We start from the raw sequence: 21,869 nt of genomic DNA on the forward strand, positions 1-21,869 counted from the left end.
TTTATAATACACTTAGTGACATAACATTATGGTGAAAGTCCCAGCAAGTCAAGATGACATCAGAGAAACAAAAGAGAGGAAAGGCAGGAACTGGCAATATTTGTTGAACTCAGTGCTTTATATAAGGGTACATGTGACCTTGTACATTTGTCATTCATTAATTAAACACCATCTTAGCAAAACTAGGTGAAATGCTCAATAAAATGCCACATCCTGGTTTTGCTGTCCAACTAATAGTACCAGAGAAACTGGCTCTGGGTAATAGAACCTAGGAGATTATAACACAAAATCCGTCTTACCAGAGACCCTTAATTGAAGGGAGAAAATTTAGTATTGAAAGGGTTGAATGCAGAAGAAGTGTAATTCCAGAACATTGAGAAAGTCTGAGTAGCTACTTGGAATATGGTTTCCAAGGCAACTAAACCAGCTTGTTAACATGCTCACTTTCATCATTAAAGAAAAAAGTAAAAGGTAATTGGGTTAATTATTGAAGCAACAGCCAGAATATAGCCAGCATACCACCACTAATTGTCCATTTACCTAAGGCGTTTAAACAGCAGTTCAGATTCCTACTGGGGTGAAATGTATCACAATTCATTCACTTGAATGAGTAGCTTACATAAAAAGTGAGTGGATAATCAATTAAAGAGCCATGTACAGATGCAGAATTCCCTAACAGGAAATCATTTCTTACAAACCACAGTTGCTGTATTCAGATGATTTCCAAATCCTGGTTTGAATATTGCAAATGAGCCTTTTCAACATATATGACATGAGCACAATTAAAAAAAAAAAATCAAAACCATTACTGAAGGGATAAACCAGTAGATAAAACAAAAAGTACACCACTGCATCAAACAAAGAAAGTAACCCCCAAAGCCATAAACCAAACTATTAAGCCAAAACAAGCATACAGATATTGTGAGAACATAACTGAATATAAATCAGCTACAAAAAGCCCAGAGCATCAGGACAAAGTTTGTCTGGCTTCCGAAGCATTACAGAGAAGGTGGAAGGCAGATGTCACCTTCCATACATGGGATACAATAAAAGAAAAGGCCCTCCTTCCAGTAGCCATCACCTAACCTAAATACCACTGGAAAGGGCACCTAGAGAAAGATCTCTAATAGCACTCTTAGTTGCCAGGTAGGCAGACACAGTGTCATTCAGGGGGGTGGGGGCCTAAGAGGGCTATTTGGCCTGGGCCAAAAAATTTAGACACATTAATTTTTTGGCATTTGATAAGTTTCACAACTTGTTTTTCTGCATGCTGGACCAAATTGTGACACACACACTCCCAGTTTAGAGATGCAAACAAAAAGAAGAGGTGAAATTTAGCAAAAGACTCTTCTTGTTGCTGTTAAATGATGTATGTTTTGTCATATGCTTAGCATCAACTGTGATATTACACAAAAGCTCTCCTGTTCTAGTCTATGAGAAGAGGCTGTGGTTTGCAAGGAGGAACTGGTGGTGCTAATGGTTAAATGGTGTAGGATGCATCGCAATTTAATTGGATAGAATATTGCCCGCATAGTCCCTGTCTCTTCCTTTTGAAGTGTGGTGGGTACAAGCCATAGCATGGCAAACAACAGGCATCTCTGGTCTGGGCAAATAGACACTTTTGCTAGTGGGCTGGGCTACCATTATTAAAGTAATGGTATTTATATGCCTAGCACTGTTGGCAATTCAAATGTTATCTCGTTCTGATGGGGAGGTTCCCAAAATGCCTTTCTGGGGTGCCAAATATTTACTTGTATCCAATGCCTAGGTTCAAAGATATCAACAAGTATAAGCACACTCCATCAAAGGAACATGAAAGGAGACAGCTACTAGCAGCTAGAAGAATTTGCCTTTCACCCTCAAAACTAGGTAACATTTCTTGTTATCACCACAAGCAGCTGAAAGATTCTTAACAGGGAGCAGAAGCAGATGTCTCCAGCTAAGCAGAGCAGGGGGGAAATTCGGCAGCGTTGCCTGGCAGCAAATTATCATCATCTCCTGGTGAGCTATTTCCATATTCCTACGACAAAATCCCACACAGAAAACCAGAATAGGGAAAGGATGCATCTAGTCGAAAAGCAACAAGCACTAGCAAAGAGGTGCTTAGCAACCTTAAAGTGTTGCAAGAAAAATGTAAGAAATGGGGATATTGTATCATACCTGGTAAAGTCTCCTTTCTACAGATGAGCAAAGTGACAAGATCACTTCCTCAGCAAAGAGTAGGGAGAAAGTTAAAAGTGCCCTTATCTGGTAGAGGGAGGCTCCTACCCTCAGTCTGGAATAGCAAAAGACTTGAAACAAAAAACTTCAATGACTAAAGAACAATGCCAGTCAAACAAAGAGCCTCTCAAGAAATTTTGAACCATTTGGAATCTGAAAGGGTGGGGTGGATGGAATGGCCCTCCCCTTATTCCCAGAAGTTTAATTTACTAGATAAGACAAAGCAAACTATCCCCATATCATGTCTACTCCTATTCAATGGGTCTTACTCCCACATAAGTGAGGTTAGGAACACATTATTAGTAAGAGGACAACAGTATTATTATCATTATAAATATGTGCCCAGATTTTATTTGGCATACCTATTCACAGACATCATGCTCTTGGTTATAGTCTTCTTATACTAACAGCATACACAAAAAGTAGACCAGCTCTATACCTTTTCATCAGAATGCAACAGAATAAATATATTACAATAGTGGGAGACTTCCGTATGTTGTTAGCCTACAACTCCCATCAGACCTAGCCATCAAGGATGATGGGAGTTGTAGTCCAACAACATCTGAAGGACATTGTGTTGGCCACTATGTTAAAGGATTTCCAAGAGATCAATAAGGCAAGAAAGTCCCTGAAAAAGAATATGCTTATTTAGCTTACTACAGCACCCTTTAAAATCCAAGAGCACATTGTTATAAGCTTAATCTAGACAAACATTAGATCATTATTGCATTAGGTACTAACAAATACCAAATTCAAGGTGCATGAACCACCTCTATAGAAATTCTGTCATCACAAAAAATCTCATTTTATCTACCTTCTACCTACTCACAGACAAAGTACTTTCTAGTTGGCTGTGCAATATTCGTATATATTGCCAAAGTTTTAATATGCACCTATTAGGATCCTAATTGAATCTGAACTGCTCTTGAGAAGTTTTACAGCCCAGAACATGAACAAGGCACCCTATAATTGAATTAGAGGGACCTGCAGCAAACTGATCATTAGCTTGTCAGAATGTTAATTTTTAAGAGAAAAAGAAACAGAAACACTTATGCTTTTGAAACGAAGTTTTCAAAAATTGTTCTGCCTATCCTTGTTCTTGAATTCAATTCTAGGATTTCCCTGCGTGCAGCTTTCTTTCCAAAAGAATGTGCTATCAGTAACTACGAAAAATGTGCACAAATGGATAATACAGACATTCTGGAGTCTATCTTTGCGTTTATAGATTATAGCCATGTCAGTTTTGATTTTCATACCCATCCTAGCTCACCTATATAAGCATCAGATTCAAAAAAAGAGGAGCAGGAGATCCTTACCTGCCAAAACCCTGTTAACAGAGGAATGAGTGGCCAAACCAGGCTGTCCCCGCTCATGGAAAATCCCAGCATAAGGCAAGTACTCTGGCAGCAAGAAACGCCTAGAAGGGGAGACAGAATCCATGAAAAATACTGCCAAACCACTGAGACCAGGGTTAAAGCAATGCCACATGTGCAGGTCTTACCTGGGGACAAAGCGCCCAAGAGATGGGGCAGACATGCGGGCATTCCGAGGAGCTCGATGTCTTGATCTGTCTCCGTTGTCCCTTAAGGAGGAATAAAGAATATGTTAATTACAGATTCCACATTGTCAGGTTAGGATACGAGAACTCTTCTAAGCCAGGCACCATGATCAATACAGAACCAATGTCAAGCAATCTGCTTACAACTTTTTAAAATCTACTCCCGTTTCTACTGCACTACAGTAAAGGTCACCAATTTAATACACTGATCTCACTCATGCCCCACATGTGAGCAAGAAGTAGGACAAAGTGTGGAATAATCCACTACTCCCTCCATAATAATCTGGACCAATATTCCTATTTTGGCAATTTTCCTAAATAAAATATTAAAACTGAGGAGAGACAGGAGAGACACTTGTACGTCCTGAACATACAGTATTTAGTTGCCTCCACATATTGCTTTGAATGAACATGGGTTCTATAAAATGCACTTTTACTCCAACACCTTACACAGGTAGCTAAGGCTCCACAGGCTTGCAGAGAAAAAACAAGTTACTGTTCATGCTTCCCATTCCAAGACATCTCCATCTCATTAAGCAGCAGATCAATTGTGCACCACCATTTAAGAGCACCTGCAAGGAAGGCATGTGTGCCATATGCCATACAATTTAACACTAAACCTGCACAATTCTCTTCCTTTTTTAAAAAAAAAAAAGATATTTATTGAAGTTTTACAAAGATATGAATTTATCATATCAATTCTCTTCCTAACACTTTACCCTGGTATGTTTCAGGAGCCCACTACTAAAATTTTAAAGGCTCCTATTCTATTTAATTCAAACATAAACATTTCATTTTGATTCTCCCATGCCTAAGATAAACCCCAGTGAAAGATGGTGGCATTGGTACTCCTCTGAAGAGTGTTTCTGAGAGTCAACTAGAGCACCACCAGGTGGGTATTGTCTCAAAGAGGCAGAAAATGTCATCCTTTCTGGATGTGAACTCCTTTTCTTGAAAGAGGCAATTCCCTTGCCCCCCGCCCCCAGCTATGTTGAGTCTTAAGTCATTCATTCATACAAGGTTCGTACACAGGATTCAACAAGTCAGTTCTTACTTAGTGTTCATATAATACAGCAATGCTATTGCCTGTCGTGTGAAAGGATAGGTGTACATTTCTCAGCCAGCACCAGGCACAAGCTAGTGGTGCCTGCTGGGATACTGCCAGGGAGACAAAGTCCATCATGACTCCACGTCGTCTCCGGACGTCCATTGATCTCCCGTAGACACGCAGCATCAGCAATTAGCGACACGAGTTCCAGAAATAACTTGCCACATTCCTGGGCTGATGCACGCTCTATCAGCAGAATTCACACAGCGAAAGATGCACAGCAGGAGAGCATTATTTAGAAGTTTATTCAGCGTTGGTCAGAACAAAGAAAAACATGACTGCCTGCTTGCGTGTTCAGGCAAAGAGAGAGAAACGAAAGCAATAGAAAACATAAACATCCTGTGAACAGGAAATACGCAGACTCTGTGACTCACAAAGCCTGCTCCCTTTTAAGGTGGAACGGAAATATCCTAACATCCTCCCCCTTTCCGTGTAACCTGTAGTACCTGTGGTTCAACCCAATTGCAACCTCTATACGTAAACCTTAAGTTGTTCTCTGTTAACAACCTTAGACAACAGATCAGCAGGAATTTCATTACCTCCCATGTAGGACACCTGAATGAGTCCTTTCTGAATACACTCTCTTGCACGATGTAGCTTAATCTGCAAGTACTTGGTTCTTTGCTTGCAACTCTCTGAGTTCAGCAAAGCCAAACAGGATCTATTGTCTTGATACACTTGTATAGGACATTTCACAGAAACTCTGATGTCCTTAAACAGTTGCATCAACCATTCACAATCCATGAGTGAAAATGACAGAGCATTGAGTTCTGCTTCACAGGAACTTAGGCTAACTGTCGTCTGCTTCTTGCACAACCAGTCAAACAGACAGTGGTTGTACATGTAGCATACTCCAGAAGTGCTTGTACCATCCGTGGTGTCACTTCCAAAACTAGCATCTGCAAAGATTTCAAGACCTCCAGTCTTCTGACTGGTGAACCTCAGCCTGTAGTGCATAGTCCCTTTCAAATACCGGGCCATGCGCTTCAGAGCTTTCCAATCCTGAACAGTAGGATTGTTAGCATGTCTGCTAAGCAGGTTAGTGCTTACAGCTATGTCAGGTCTTGAACATCTAGCAATGAAATTCAACTTGCCTAGAATGCATCTGTACAGCGTAGTGTCAGAAAACGCTTCAGCAGTACTATCTACCTGGTAACCTGTCACCATCGGTGTGTCTGCTGGGTTTGCATCAACCAAATTCAACCTGGTTAATACATCAGCAATTTTCTGTGTTTGGTGTACCAGAAAATTACCTGCTTGGTCCTTCTCCACCTGCAGAGAAAGATAGTTGGATACCTCACCAAGATCCTTCATGTCAAAGTGCTCCTTCAGCTGAGCTAGGGTGCTTTGGTAGAAAGCCTGATTCTTCCAAAACATCAGAAGATCATCAACAAAACATAAACAATACAGTTTGTTTAGCCCCTCCTCCTTGACAAACACACACAGATCAGCCTTGCCCTGGTGAAAACCTAGAGAAAGCAACGTCTCAGTGAGTTTTGTGTTCCAACACCTGGCACTCTGCTTGAGACCATATAAGGATTTCCGAAGTTTACAGACCATTCCCTTCTGTATCTGCATTCCATCAAGTGGAAGCATGTACAGTTCCTCCCCCAAAATCCCGTACAAAAATGCTGTATTAATGTCGTGATGGGAAACATGCAGTTTCTCCTCTGCAGCTATCTTGAGCATCAGCCGAAAGCTCTCATATTTGATGGTGGGTGAGTAGGTCTCGTGGTAATCCTGTCCTGGTACCTGTGAAAAACCTCTGGCAACCAATCTGGCTTTGTGTCTGACAACCTTACCATTCTGGTCTGTCTTGGCCTTGAAGACCCATTTGCTGCCAACCAGTCTCATTCCTGGGACTACCGGTACCAGTTCCCAAGTTTGGTTTCTATTCAAGGAATCAACTTCAGCCTTCATGGCATTAAGCCAAGGCTCAACATCTTTAGAGGTTAACTCCTGAACCTCTTTGAAGCTTGAAGGTTCCCATACCTTCTCTGAGCTACTAAGAACAGCAGTTGCCGTCTTAGCAAACTCATCAGCAAATCTCTTTGGAGGTCTTCCTTTGATCGCCCTTTCAGACCTGCGTACTAGACGCAAGTCTTCTGGACTCATCTCCTCCTTCTTAGGAGAAAAGTGACCAATGGTGAACAGTGGTTCTTCCAGTTCATTGTCAGACGCATCAGATGGTCTGACTGAGGCCTTTGCGCTCTTGTAGTCTGCTGTGTCATCACTTTCGCTGACATCAGCAGCAGCGCCACCCACTGAACTGGAATCCGAACTCTGATCATCATCCTCAGCTTCTTCTTCTTCCTCAACACTATCTGCTTTTTTCACATCACCTTCATCCTCCTCTGGGTAACTCTGGAAAATTCCCACATTTTCCCCCCACTTAGGATTGTACTCAACACTCTTTGTGAACTTAATGGACTTAGAGTCAGTCATCCATACCCTGTATGCTCCTTTTTCGTACCCCATGAACAAACCATGTGCCCCACGCTTCCCAAGCTTGTTGCTCTGTGGGGTGTGTACCCACATGTCAGAACCAAAGATTCTCATGTGCTTGACGTTAGGTTTCTTACCAAACATCTTCTCATAGGGAGTACAACCAATAGGTGATGACAGTCTGCGATTAAAGGAATAAACAAACGTCGACAGAGCTTCCCCCCAAAACTTCTCAGGGAGATTGGCATCATGCAACAAGGTTTTTAGGCCTTGAAGCAAAGTTTGGTTTGCTCGCTCCGCAAGTCCATTCATCCATGGCGATCTAGGCGTTGACAAGTCATGCTGGATTCCCTTCTCAGTCAGGAAAGCTTCAAACTGCTGAGAAGTGAACTCCCCGCCCCGATCAGTAAAGAGACAGCCAATACGTTTACCGTGAACATTCTCCAACCAAGCACAGAATGCCTTGAACCTAGGAAACGCTTGCGATTTCTGCTCGAGCATAAACATATGAGTGTACCTAGAAAAAGAATCAATTAGAACCATGAAATACCTTGCTCCACCCAAAGAGGGCGCAAGTGGACCAACCAGGTCTGCGTGGACTAGCTGGTAGGTTTTGGAAGCCTGCCTGCTAGACTCCTTGCCTTTTGGAGCAACCTTCAGCTTGTTCTCTGCACAAGATACACATTTCATGTGAAACTTACAGGGTTTGATGTTCAAACCCTCAACCAATCCAGGCATCTTGGCCAGCGCCTGCCAAGACATGTGACAAAATCTTCGATGTGCTTCATGAATGCATCCTGCATGAAGAACCTTGTTAGTTTGTGCAACACGACAAGAATCATTATTAGACACAGCAACAGCATTGTCATCATAAGTTAAACAGAACAAATCATCTATAAACTTTGCATGCAAAATGTCCTCTTTGCCTTTCCTGATGACACAGACGCTCCTCTTGAAGGAAATCTCAAAGCCACGCCCAGTCAGCTGTGGGACACTGAGCAAATTGTCTGCAGCACCTGGAACATAAAGTACATCTCTGATGGTAGTGTGCAGACTTGCCAGTTTCACAGTCCCTTCTCCTGCAATTCGCAACGTCTTTCCATCTGCCAGGTGGATCTCTCCATCTTGAGGCTTGAAGGAGATAAACAGGTGCTTATCCTTTGATAGATGGCGCGTGCATCCCGAATCCACAATAAATCTGGCCTTGGCCTTTGGAGCAGCTTTTCCAGCAAGCAAAACCTTGTTCTCCACCGGCGTGGGCTTTTGCCGCTTGCCCCCCTGCTCCTGGCCATCAAACTTGCCTTTAGCCTTTGGTGAAGCAGTGCCAGCAAACAAAGCCTTGTTTTCCACTGGCGTGGGCCTTTCACCCCCTTCTGCTTCGGGCCATCTGTAGGCATCTGTCTCTGTTTACTTCTGGCCTTCTGGCCTCTGCAAAGTTGACCTTGGCTCCCATGAGAAACAGAGCTCTCAGCTGCCGACTCCTTGGCTCCCCCTGGAGGCTGGAATGCTGCCTGGGATGACATCACAGTCAGCTCCCCCTGCAGCTTGCAACCGGTGCCCTCGGCATCCCTGCATTCACTCGCATTCTGGGAAACAGCCAGGACCTCCGATGCAGTCAAACTCTGGGCTGGGATGACCAGCAGATGAGCTACTTTCAAAGCATTCCACATCTGACGTGCAGTCGTGTTGCCAGCTAGCGTAGCAATTTCCTCCAGAGAGACGGACAAGACTATTAGGTCAATAGCCCTTGAATGTTGGGCCCTCCATCTATCTGTCAGAGGAAACGGAGGGGCTTCACACACAGTATGCCACACTCCAAACTGACGCAGCAAACTCTCACACCTTTTTGCCCAGGTCTCATAATTGTGCCGATTTAACTTTGGGCACTCAGCAGCTTCAGAGGCTTGGAAAAACTCCATTCCAGCTCTTTACTTGAGCCGTGAGTCTTTTTCACTTCAGAGACTCCTTATCTTGGCTCCCATCAATCACGAAGCCTGCTTGGCTCGGCTCCCAGGCCAATTAGGCCAGCCGGACATCAGAGACTCTTGCCGCGGCAAACAGAAAAGCCTTATTTGCTTTCGCTTTTCCACACATACCTCAGCAGTCTGTCGCAGTCTTACTCTCCTGTAAGTGCCGTGAATCTGGGCCCATAACCTGTTGTTGGGATACTGCCAGGGAGACAAAGTCCATCATGACTCCACGTCGTCTCCGAACGTCCATCGATCTCCCGTAGACACGCAGTATCAGCACTTAGCGACACGAGCTCCAGAAATAACTTGCCACATTCCTGGGCTGATGCACGCTCTATCAGCAGAATTCACACAGCGAAAGATGCACAGCAGGAGAGCATTATTTAGAAGTTTATTCAGCGTTGGTCAGAACAAAGAAAAACATGACTGCCTGCTTGCGTGTTCAGGCAAAGAGAGAGAAACGAAAGCAATAGAAAACATAAACATCCTGTGAACAGGAAATACGCAGACTCTGTGACTCACAAAGCCTGCTCCATTTTAAGGTGGAACGGAAATATCCTAACAGTGCCTTAGTGCACCTTCTCAAAGTGACACTCAAGTTAGCTGCTCACCACTGCCTTTCCCATAGCTCTGCAGGAGCATCTGGGTGATCGCTGCTGGAAGGTGGAATGCTAGTCTGATCCAGCAAAGCAGTTTCAACATCCTTATGCCTGTTTGAGTGGTTCTATGGTATGAAAACATTCAGCATTTAACAACAACAATAATAGGAAATGGAGAAGCTGGTGTTGCTATGTTGCCAGCTCAAGGTTAGTTCAGCCCCTTCATAAAATAAAACTCAAGAACCTTCCAACTGCTCCTGATTGGTAGGTGGCATTTATGTAGCATATCAACACTGCCAAAAGAGGGCAAGGAAAGCAGATGTTATGATTGCAGTGCAAAGACAAAACAATGCATCTCAGGTTTTTAAAGTGCTATAGTAAATTTAATAGCTTAATTTTTACTCTGACAAAGTTCAATGGGACTGTTACCCTAAAGGCAATGTATATGGGATCGCAGCATATACAAACATTGAATAAATTATGTATGTAAGCTTGCAAAGGCAATTTAGCAGCAAAATGGCAATTAACAGGACATAGTATATATTTTGAAGGTATTCCCAAGAACATAAAAAGATGCTACAGGATAGGAATCTTAGGAGTTTCCTGCCCCTAAGCTGTAACCCAGGGCGTAGAAACTGAGAATCCATCTGAATCAAGTAATACCTGAGGGCAGGAATCTACTGTAAAGATAGCCATCGGGTTTCCCCAAGTAATAGGGTAAAATGCAAATCCCTGGGATAAATATCCCAAGAGACATAGAAGAACAGGAAAACCAGCAACCAACTGGCGTTTTGACAGCTGAAAAAAAGGCCACTCAAGGTCAGGGTACCAAAAGCAGGAAAGAGAAATAAGGAGAAATCAACAGTCTTGCAGAATGTAGGCAGAGAAGGATCCCTTAGACCGAGCAGAGGTTCTCAAAACTTTCTATCCCCAGGGCTCACTTGAGAACACTGAAAATTACTGATGCCCACCAGTAACAACAACAACATGGCCATCCATAGAGTGAACCAATCACAAAATTATGGCTGATTGAGGTCGAACTTGCATATTTGGAAATTGCTATTTTTCTCCTCATAAGATTATCTTGTGGCAGGGACTTGTATAGTTCAGCTTTCCTTATGCTAAGTCAAAATACTGGAAGGAATTCAACATCACACTATGACAATTGTTTTGTTGGGGTAAGCATTTCAGCTTTCCAGAAAAAATGATCCTTGCTCTCCCCGGCCCTGAGGTGTTCCAGGGGTTCTTCCAACCCCATGAGAGCCAATTTCATGGGGCACAGTGGAGGAGATGGGGGAAAGCCCCATTGTGCAATCAGAAATCCTGGAGCAGGACTTTGCTTATTGGACTCATTAGTTGAATCGTGCTCACAGGTTCTGAAGATACTGTGCTTCATTCTCTTCATCTTAGGCAAAAGTTGCTGATCCAGAAGATGATCAAAACAATGAAAGCTTTTTATTTTATATTTTCCTCCTGCTGCAACATGCCTCAAAGTATTTTTACTCCGCTCCTGCTATTTCTTCTCCACTTCCCCTTTCATACTTAATTTCTACTGCAGTCTTCCAGGAGCTTCTGAGTTTTAATCAATATTCCCCACTTTCCCTCCCTCCTTCTTCTTCTTCAGTTGTTATTGTTGATGTTGTTAAAACCATTGCTCTGCAGCTCAGAAAACTGAAGCCATTCGAAAACTGCCTGCTTTTTATAGAGGGCCCTATAAATAGCTAAAAGAATGAGATATTCATGGAAGTTCTTAACCAGTTTTTCCAGCAAGTTTATTTTTTAAAAAATTATCTTTTTAGAATTAAATCACACTTCCATGTTCAGCCCTTTTCAATAAAACAGCTGGATGTGTGGCAGTTTGTTACAATGTTCTGCCCTGGGCCCAGTATTACTGTCACCAAGAGAGATACAAATAAAAGTGTTGACAAGACTCTTATAGGTATTTAACTTTCATTAAATACCTATAAATGAACCTGTCAAGAACCACTGTTGGCAGGACTGGCAGCAACAGCAGCAGACATAGTCTATACTTATAATATTTTATTCTCTTGCCAATTATTCAGTATCAAATGTGCATTTTTTATTTGATTTCCTTTTGAAACGTTTAAATTACCTTGGTTGCATTAAATGTGCATTCTGTAGTTGACCTCTGTATTGTGTCTTCTGTATACAGTGTCTTCTTAATGGACTGAACTATAAACTTAAAAGAAGTACCACAACTTAAATATTTTAAATACCTAAGTTTTTTGAACTGACCTAACCCTCTTGTCAACCCTTTTTAAATATCCCTCTTGCTGTTAGTAACTTCCCTTCATTCAAATCAAAATGGCTGAAATGTTAAGTCCACTCTAATATTCTTAGGTTATCAGGTTCCCTTCTTTAAGCAAAAGGAGGATTAATCTAAACTACTAATTTATACAACTAGCCAATTAATACAACTGCTATGCATCTAAACGCGGGTGGCGCTGTGGGACGCGGGTGGCGCTGTGGGTAAAACCTCAGTGCCTAGGACTTGCTGATCGCAAGGTCGGCAGTTCGAATCCCCGCAGCGGGGTGAGCTCCCGTCGTTCGGTCCCAGCTCCTGCCCACCTAGCAGTTCGAAAGCACCCCTAAGTGCAAGTAGATAAATAGGTACCGCTTTATAGCGGGAAGGTAAACAGCGTTTCTGTGTGCGGCGCTGGTGCTGGCTCGCCAGATGCCGCTTAGTCACGCTGGCCACGTGACCCGGAAGTGTCTCTGGACAGCGCTGGCTCCCGGCCTTTTGAGCGAGATGAGCGCGCAACCCTAGAGTCGGACACGACTGGCCCGTACGGGCAGGGGTACCTTTACCTTTACCTATGCATCTAAAGCCAAATCATCAGAAAGTCCATTTAGAGTAAAAGGGAGAGGCATCTTAACAGATTAATCTTAAATAGATTTTCCTCCCCAAATTATCTAAAAATTGTGCTGATCAGTTAAAAGGAAATAATTAAGTTAAAAATAAACTTTTAAAACAATTGCTAAGATTTTGAAGGATTTATCACCATGGAGAGGAAAGAAGAGAGAAGTATGCTGAATAAAAGAACATTCAAATTACACAAAAGCATTTTCCTGACAGGATATGTATTAGACTGTGGAAGCAATCTCCCAAGAGATGGACTAAAAATGTAATAAAATTTAAGAGGAGGGGGAGAACACTAGAAAAATGCAAGGAACAATTTCATATTGGCTGTAAATATGCTAGTAGATTAGAGTCTCCTCTTGCCACTCGAATCTCATTTTCGTACAGAATTTAATTTATAAAGTAGCAGCCAGGTAGAGCCAGATTGCCATGCTCATGAAGTTTTAGGTAGCCTTTCCCACTTGTGAAATGTCATTCCCTCCCTACCTGTGACATAGAAAAAACACCAAACTTGCCAATTTATCAGTTAAAGTTTTAAGCCAGCAGGGCTGCAGATAGTGGGTTATTAATGGTTCTCGCAAAGAAGTGGGGAAAAACGCTAAACTACAGCCTTGATTACGTCTCACATGGCCATTTAAAGAATAAAAAGATTTCTACAACATAGAAAAGCACTTCACAAGATCAAGTACCTCTGACAAGTACCAAATACAAGAGGATTCATCACCTGGTCAAATGATATGCAGTGCAACAGAGCCCTGCTAAATGCCGAAGATGAATTGCTATAGGAAAGCCAATTTGAAAAAATGAAGTCACAAGTCTGTGTCCTGACCCAGAAACTAAATGAGTCTCCTCTGATCCTACTTGTCTCACTGATAAATAATTAGCAAGACAACAATGAACTGTTATATTCAACTGCAGCAATGGGTCACTGGATACCATGGCAATTGGAAGTTTTCTAAAGGGAAAAGCAGAACACTTGGCAAAAACACACCCTTAAAAAGCTGAAGTGTTAATAGACACCATATGAAGGCAGCATCAGTACAGATTAAAATGGTAATAGGGATGTTCCTCTAAAGAGGGAGCTTGCAATGATGAACAGATACTCTTCCCTTATTTGTCTGAAATCGTCCTCTCCCCTGCCCTACCTCACAGCAAGTAGGTAGCAACTGTGGCTGGCAGGGAAAATCAGCAAATATTGGACAGCAGACTCTAGCAGGGGGCTTCAAATGGTCAAAGGGCTAGAAAGAACCATTTCTATCCCTGCAGGTCTAGTATAAAGAATTGAGATCACTTGTTTAAGTCTCCACAAAAACCAAAGAAAGGAAGATTTAGTCTGTACAAAGAAAAGAATGTTCTTCTCAGAATTCATTAGAAGTTCTAGATTTTGGTTACTTCCACATCTACTGCTAATAGAATTCCATTGCGGTGGGGGAGCAGGCCAAACAAGTTCTGTGCAAATTAAAAAATACTAACTTGTACTATACAGAGAACATAGGAGGAAATTCAACACTGTGCTACAGTGAACATCCCGCCAGCGCAAGCACTGCAGCTTGCCAGGTGGAACAATTCTCTGTTTTGGAAGCTCTCTTGCCCCCGCAATCCAGGGAGCACTGGGGAGAGGAAGGGGGAGGCCCCACTGTGGAAACAGAAGCCCCAATGCAGTAGTATACATGCCTACCTCATGTTTAATGGGCTTACTCCCAGGTAAGCGGTTAAAGGACAGCAGGCTAAGCTTTGGTTTTGGGTTGGCATTGAGGAAAACAGGGTTCTTGTGTCTTTAACAGCTGTATCTCCACAATCAGGACCAGCAGGATATAGCTGACTTCCTGTGGTAAATATGAGGTTGCCCAGGATAAGGGAGAAGCAGCAACAACTGTATTCTCTCTAATTCTGTGTTGTGCCATTTTGTGACTGGTGCCCACTGCACACTCAAAGTTCAAAATGGTCCACTGGTCCAAAAAAGCTGGCGAGACCCGGTGTACCCCATTCACAACAGAAAACCACTCAGAATGGTTAATTTGTCTCATATATGTTAGACAAATAGGCCCACCTTGTACTCAAAAAAAGGAAAGGCACAAAATAGTTTGGCTATAAAGCATCATTTGAAGAATATGAAAGTAACTTAGATGTCATACAACCACTGATCCAACAACCAAATGAATGAGACGGCATGAAAAGTAGAGGAGATACAATATCCAAAAAAATTATTTTATATGAAGTGGTTTCTATTAAGTAGCTCACTCTTGAATGCAGGAATGTTTTATGAAACAGTGATGAAAAATTTCAGAGGTTTTCAGACAGAGCAACTCATGGTCCTGAGAATCTGTATTTCAGTGTGTGTCAAAACACAATAAAATCTGCATATTTTTCCATCGCTTGCTGAAGACAGATGGCAGAATTCAGGACATTGCCATATTTATATGTGTAAATTTTCAGTCTAAGAATGTAACCTTTCTGTGCTCAAGGAAACTACTTACAGCAGGTCCAACTCCTGTGAGATACTTAGGAACAATTATGTTGCTGCATAATACTTAACATACATGCAAGAAAAATTAGATTATGAGCTTCACAACTCATCCACCTAATACTAAAAATGTGCTGGAGAATTCTGGAAAATCCCATGAATGAAACTCTGCAAGCTGGCTGTGCATGACAGTGGCTTCTTGGAGAAAATAATAATTTGAAGGTTATGTTGAAGAGATTTTTCCCATTCCCAATCAGATATAGATCTAGTCAGTGTTCGAAGGAGCATTTTGCAAGAGCAAATTTCATTAGCGCGAGCAGTTTCTGAGCTCTGGATACATTACTGAGCCTAAAATTTCAGATTAAAACTGTAGAATGGAAGAAAAGGAAAACTGTTTTCTGCATCCCCACTTCCAGCTACTCTCTTAAGACTGGATAAGAGACCCTCTTAAGAATATTAGGGGGGTGGGCAGAGGAAAGACTAGACCATGTGAAAAATGAACATAATATTTTAGCTGCAGTTCATTCATTTTCAGCTTTGTATTCTTGTTATAAAAAAGTGCACCTAGACATTCTCTTGTTGCGTCCATAACGTAGGTTTAAGGTGCCATTTACTGTAGATCCTAGCTTTCATATCTCAGTTTCTAACACTAATCTAGTCAAACTGTAGGTCTGTGTCTCTCTCTCCTTTTTAAAATCCAGCATGGTATAGGAGCTAGATAAGAGACTGGAATATGGGAAGCTTAAGTTCAGGTTCTCCACTCCTCAATAAAGTGGGCTAGGAAACTTTGTGTAAAGAACTCTAAGCCAACCTCATGCAGGATACTGATTTAATAATAGACCATCTTGGGTGCTTTGGCAGAAAGGTGGTACATGCAATAATAAATAGGTGTAAAGTAATACACAGAAGAGCGTAGCAATAAGTATTATCCTGACCAGCAATGTATGAAGTTTCAGGAACAGAAACTGTTCTCCCAAACACCAGAAGCAACACCACCTACTACCTAAAGAAGGATGTGTGCAATATTGCTGCTATCACACAAGAATGATCACTTGGAAAAGATGAGAAAAGTCTGCATCATATTAGAATGTAAGAAAAACCCTGATGGATTAGACCAAAGGCTTAGTCAGTTCAGCATTTTGTTCCCACTGTGGTCAACCAGATGACAATAGGAACCACTTTATGGCTAGTGCTCCCCAGCAACTGATACCCAGAGGCATACTGCCTCCGCTACTGGAGATGGCTATATAGCCATTATGACTAGCAGCCTTGACAGCTTTATGCTCCATGACTATCACCTTTCCACTCTATAAACAGGTTGTTTAAATAATTATCCATAATTTATATTTTATATAAATAAATGCAAAAAAGGAAAAAATGATGCTAAGAAATTCAGAAACACAAAACCTTCAGTGAGGAAAGGAAAGGTTCCACCTAAAAGGGCCCCTCTACCAGTTTCCCAATCAGCCAAGAAGGGTAACCGCATAGAAGATAATACCTCAAACGCATAGAGGAGCAGAGATCACAATGGAACATTTGTTACCAAAAAGCACAGCTAGTGCATAGGACACAAATGCACTCCCTTCCCTACTCAGCATGAAATAAAAGGCAGTTTGGGTATGGCTGACTGAATCACTTTCCTGAATGGACCCCTTCCCTGCTTGAATATTATCTGCAGGAGAACACATTTCTCCACAGGTATCTGCCTAGCCCTGTGAATGAAGAATGTACCAATTCTTTTTAGCAGTCAAGCCCCCTTCCCTAGAGGATGAATAGGAGGCAGTAATGGAAATAACTGAGGGTTGCTCTTGCTGAGCTTTCCCCATCACAATAGGCCTCAGCAGGCTGCCTCACTCCTACTCCTCCAGCCTGCAGTGCTGCTTAGGGAAAGCTATTAGGCGGCTGACGCTTCTACATATCTCCCCTCATTTACATCTTACACAAACAAAACCACAATGAAAGGGGGAAGACACACTCATTCCCCTGCACTTCCGAGTAGTTAATTGCTAGAGCATGAAATGACAGCTCCAAAGAACAAGGGGTCTGCCTCCACCATAAATTCTCTCCCCAGAAGGTTATTTCCTGCTGCTCTAGGAGGAGCCCAGTTCAGACTACCTGGTTCAACTGGAATTCAAGGGTATGAGCAGTTTAGATTATTACCTGAGCTGATGGCACTATAGAATCAACATGGATTGTGATGGAGTACTCTATCTACTCAGTCCCAGCTGGAGAGCATTTTTGGGGAGGTAAGAAATATCTATCCCAGTCAAGCAGTTTACAGGTCATATGATTGCTAAGAACCACAGAGAAGACTATTGTGGAGACACGCTGTACTGTACTTGTACTTTGAGATTAGAACTGCCACAAGAAAGATCACTTGAAAGTGTCCTTATTGGCTTAGAAACTGAATAAACAGGAAGCAAAACAAAAACAACACTCATTCACTTAAAAAGCAAAGAGTCTTGTGGCACCCTAAAGACTAACATATGAAGTAGATTCTAGACGATGAATAAAATTGTTAGCTTTTAGGGCACTACAAGATGCTTTATCGTTTATGTAAATTGTTACTTATCTGTTTGTCATCAAGAAATTCAGGAAGCAAAAGTACCAACTTAAGGAGGCAGCAGGGTTGCACATATTCATTATGAAAGCCATAACATAAGAGACTTAGCAAATCAGATAGGGATATCTAGCCAGCCTGGAATAATTGTACTCTTCAACTCTGATTAGGGGGCTTTTTACACTGGATCAATATACTCAGAATATATGAATCTAAAGCCCTATTTCCAAAAAGTCATTTTCTCTTCTTTCAGCCCCCTGCTCATACAACAACCACAACTATGGGTTACTGTGGCAATGAACATTACCAGTTATCAGGTGTGCTCTACACTTTTGATAATTATAAGTTCTGTAGCATATTAAAACATATGACTGCATTAATACATTCAGGGAAGTGACAGAAGCTTTAGTTAAATAAGTGATTCTTAAGGAAAATATGAATAGACAACAGAACACCAAAATGACCATTCTCTTCCACTGCACCAGTACTAACCTTGGAAAGCTGAATAGGATTCAAGTTTAGCCAGCTAATGTGTCTACTTACCCATCCAAATGCACAACAACTTGAAAAGTTGCTGCAGTTGCCTTCCATTTATTAAAAATAGACTGGTTAATGTGTTCAGTTATTGAGGAAGGATTCATCTAACAAGCTGCATCAGCGCAAGGTGAGGGATTCCACTTACTCCACAAGGCTTCTCCTCCTCTCGCCTCAAACTGGCTATAGCAGGAGGTTGGGAGAACCCCCAGAACAGCATGCAGCAGGAGGAGAGGGGGGATCATTCCATCTGGCAAGTTGCAGCACTAGTTGATTTTCACCCATGGTCTTTGAGAAGTATGAATGAAACCTACTATCTTATTAAAAAAACCCTCAAGGTGCTTATGAACAGAAGAAGAGAGGAAAAGTCAAGCATGGTGAAATAAGAAGAATGGACACTTACTCAAAGTCTTCAAATTCCAGATCATTTCCTTCTACAGATGGACCTGTATTCTCAGAAGTGGAAGCAGAAGATGAAGATGAACGGAGCCGATTCTGCTGGTATCGCATGGAGCGCTGACGAATACTATCTCTGCGTGAAAGATACTGGATCATTCTCTGGGCATAATAAGCAGCAGGAGACAACCTGAAAATATGAGAGACCATTGTTAGTTCAGAAGCAAGTCTCACCAGATACAACTGAACTTGCTTTCCCATTAAATGTTTAGCACTGCAACTTTATTGTCCAAATCTGTATCTGCAGTTAAAAGATTTCTCCCACTTCTTGAACTTTGTTGTATCCATAATTCATACAACCAATATCTAAGGTAGGTCAGTGTTATTACCCTTATTATTACCCTTATTACTTTTGTTGTTGAGGAGTAGAGACTGAGAAATAGTGAATTGCCATCTAAGTGAGTTCACCAACCAAGGTGACATCTACAGTTCATATTTCCAACTTTCATTCTTGGCTGCCCTGTTGACAGCCAGCTGGGACAATTAAAAAAGTGTCTCAGACCCCATAAAATTTACTTTCCGTTTCAGTCTCTCCTCACCCCACTAAAATATAAACAAAAATTCAGCCAACTACCTGGATTTCTCTCCCCGCCCTCCCCAATTTTCTGCTCTTTCCTTCCCTTCCTATTCCTCATCCCTATAAATATGTAATGCATGGAGAATGTTGATTTCTCTTTTGATGTTAAAAAATGAATCTCTTAACCTGTTTTCTACAAGTTCAGGTAAGATCTATATTTAAACAAATGATCTACCACCATCGTGCCTAGTTTGGCCCTAACTCTTTGCTCAGACAGAATAGTTCCCATCAGCTATATCCGAGGAGTCAATAACTACTGGTCATGATGATTATATCCTGCCTCTAAATATCAGTTGCTGGGGAGAGCTATTGCTCACAAGCAGAACATCCTAAAGGCACTTGGTTGGCCTCTATGGAAAAGAGGGCTGAGGACTAGATGGACCTTTGATCTGAACTCCAGGGCAATTTTTGTGTTCTTGTGTAATAGACATTTCCTCACATTTAGAAAATAAATAATTCAGATTCTTGTAACTCAAATCCATTGGTTTGAGTCAAAGAAGAATAGCCATGAACTGACCACTGAACCTACCATCCAATAACATTAGTGTATCCAAGACATAGTAATATTGGCATCTCTTAAGAAATACACTTGTATTCCAGAATTTAGCTGTCCTTTGCAAAACACATTACTTGTTTGTATTTTTTGGTAATCATTCTTTATATATGTGCAATGACGGACCTAAAGTGCTATCAGGATGGAGAACTCAAACAGGCCAATTATCCTGTAAGCCTTCTGTTTAACTGTAAGCAGGCGGCAACAAATTTTAAGAATTTTTTTGTAGGTTAGGAAGAAGAGATTCTTAAGTATTTTTATTTCAAATCCCAGTGGTTTGTGACATTTCAGGAACAACTGTCAGCAACTCTTTTTTGCCAATTCCTTTATCACTCTAATTATATCACCTTTCATATGGTCAATTTTTCAACACTCTCATTTGATTCCAACAATAGTTACAAAGTTCCCATTATCTCAAAAAAAGCCAACCTTGCCTTCTCCTCTTTGAACAGAGATTTAAATCAATCACTTTAGACACAATTGATTTTATCTCGGCCATATATGGATCAGCCTACTTTTTCTGTAGGATTTGCCCTGCTACCAATTCATTCACACAAAGCTTGTTTCATTACTCATGTTACATTGCGTTTTTCTTTACTTAACCATCTATCCTCCTTTCCCTTACTTGTCTATGCCTAGTAAGGAGTTTTTGTGAATTTTTTTACCAGTAATATTCAGTTTTTTCAAGCTACACTGTTCACTTTATTCTTTGTAGAGCTGTGTTTTTCAAAAAGCTCTGTCATCAGTGGCACCTTAATTATAGCACCCAAAGAATTTCCTACATCAACACTTCCTCTCATTACCTTATTATTTCTTAATTTTTTCAAAAGATGCTTTCTACAAACCCCTCTTTCTGCACTCTGAATTCCCATGTCTTACTCGGATCCAAATAAGTCATCATCAACATTATTCCTTGTTACTACATCATTCATTCCCATCCTATTAATAATGCAGCATATCTAAGAAGACTTATGTGCTTCTGATCACAGCATTATCTTGCACATTATATAAGGAGTTCATAGTCTCTATTTAGCTCTATAGATGCCTCTACTCTTTCACTAACACTATTCAAAACAGGCTCTGCACAGTCCAGACCACTGCAGGAGATGGTTCCTTAAACACAAATCCCTATTATGTTTTATAGCAACAACATAGTTGGTACGTCATCTGTAACTATGAAGAAGAAGCAGCTTTAGGCCCGGAAAAGAGTATGAAACTTTTTCTTCTTCTTTTTGCAACATGGAAGTGAAAAGCAAAGAAACTGACAGGCAAGGATAACAACGAACCAATGTGAACAAATGCTAGTAGTATATATACTTAGTTTCCATTTCAGACTCATTTCAGGAAAAGGGGAAATGGCTTAAGCTAAAGGCTTTATGGAACAAGTGTGTCTTGAAGGGAGAGACAACAAACAGAGTAATTTTCCTTTGCATTCTCTTCTTCTCTCTAGGTATGTCTTTTTCTTTAAATGAGTGGCAGTGTAAAAGGAATAGTCAGAGACTGAATACAATGAAAAGAACATCACATACTCCTCTTATTTTGTGGTTCACAGGAGCCCACAAAGTTATCTCTGGGTTCAATTCTGTCCTTACCTAGCTGGATCAGGATAGATTGGATGTTCCCGAGATCCTGCCCCATCATAACGGGATAATGAAATGAGTGAAGACTCCAATAGCCTCCTAAGGAAGAAAACAAAAAGCTTTAACTGGAAAGTTGAAACTACTAGCATCCCATGTGTCCACCTTCTTGAGTTCTCTCAAATTAAAATGTCAAAGTCCATATATTATTTAGTATTTTTTTACCCACCCACCACATCTTCATAGCCAATGTAACAATGGTAGAACTCAATTAATTTCACCTTCTAGTGAAGTCATGGCCCAGTTTCTTTCACTGTTCACGATATTAAAAGCCTTACAAGTAAAAAAAAGGACCTTTATGATCTAA

General features: G+C 41.3%; 1 protein-coding gene across 3 annotated transcripts in view; it reads right to left on the reverse strand.

The window, feature by feature from the left end:
- AMBRA1 (autophagy and beclin 1 regulator 1) overlaps positions 1-21,869 on the reverse strand; it is a 145,814-nt gene that overhangs the window by 69,837 nt on the left and 54,108 nt on the right. For all 3 annotated transcript variants that reach the window (XM_083601204.1, XM_083601206.1, XM_083601205.1), the window contains 4 exons: positions 21,518-21,604; positions 18,743-18,925; positions 3,722-3,802; positions 3,537-3,637 (listed from right to left, as the gene is read on the reverse strand). In XM_083601204.1, coding sequence (XP_083457330.1) covers positions 3,537-3,637; positions 3,722-3,802; positions 18,743-18,925; positions 21,518-21,604 — 452 coding nt within the window. The remainder of the gene's footprint in view (positions 1-3,536; positions 3,638-3,721; positions 3,803-18,742; positions 18,926-21,517; positions 21,605-21,869) is intronic.

Source organism: Podarcis filfolensis (assembly GCF_964270895.1).
Source record: "Podarcis filfolensis genome assembly, chromosome: 1".
NCBI lineage: Eukaryota > Metazoa > Chordata > Lepidosauria > Squamata > Lacertidae > Podarcis > Podarcis filfolensis.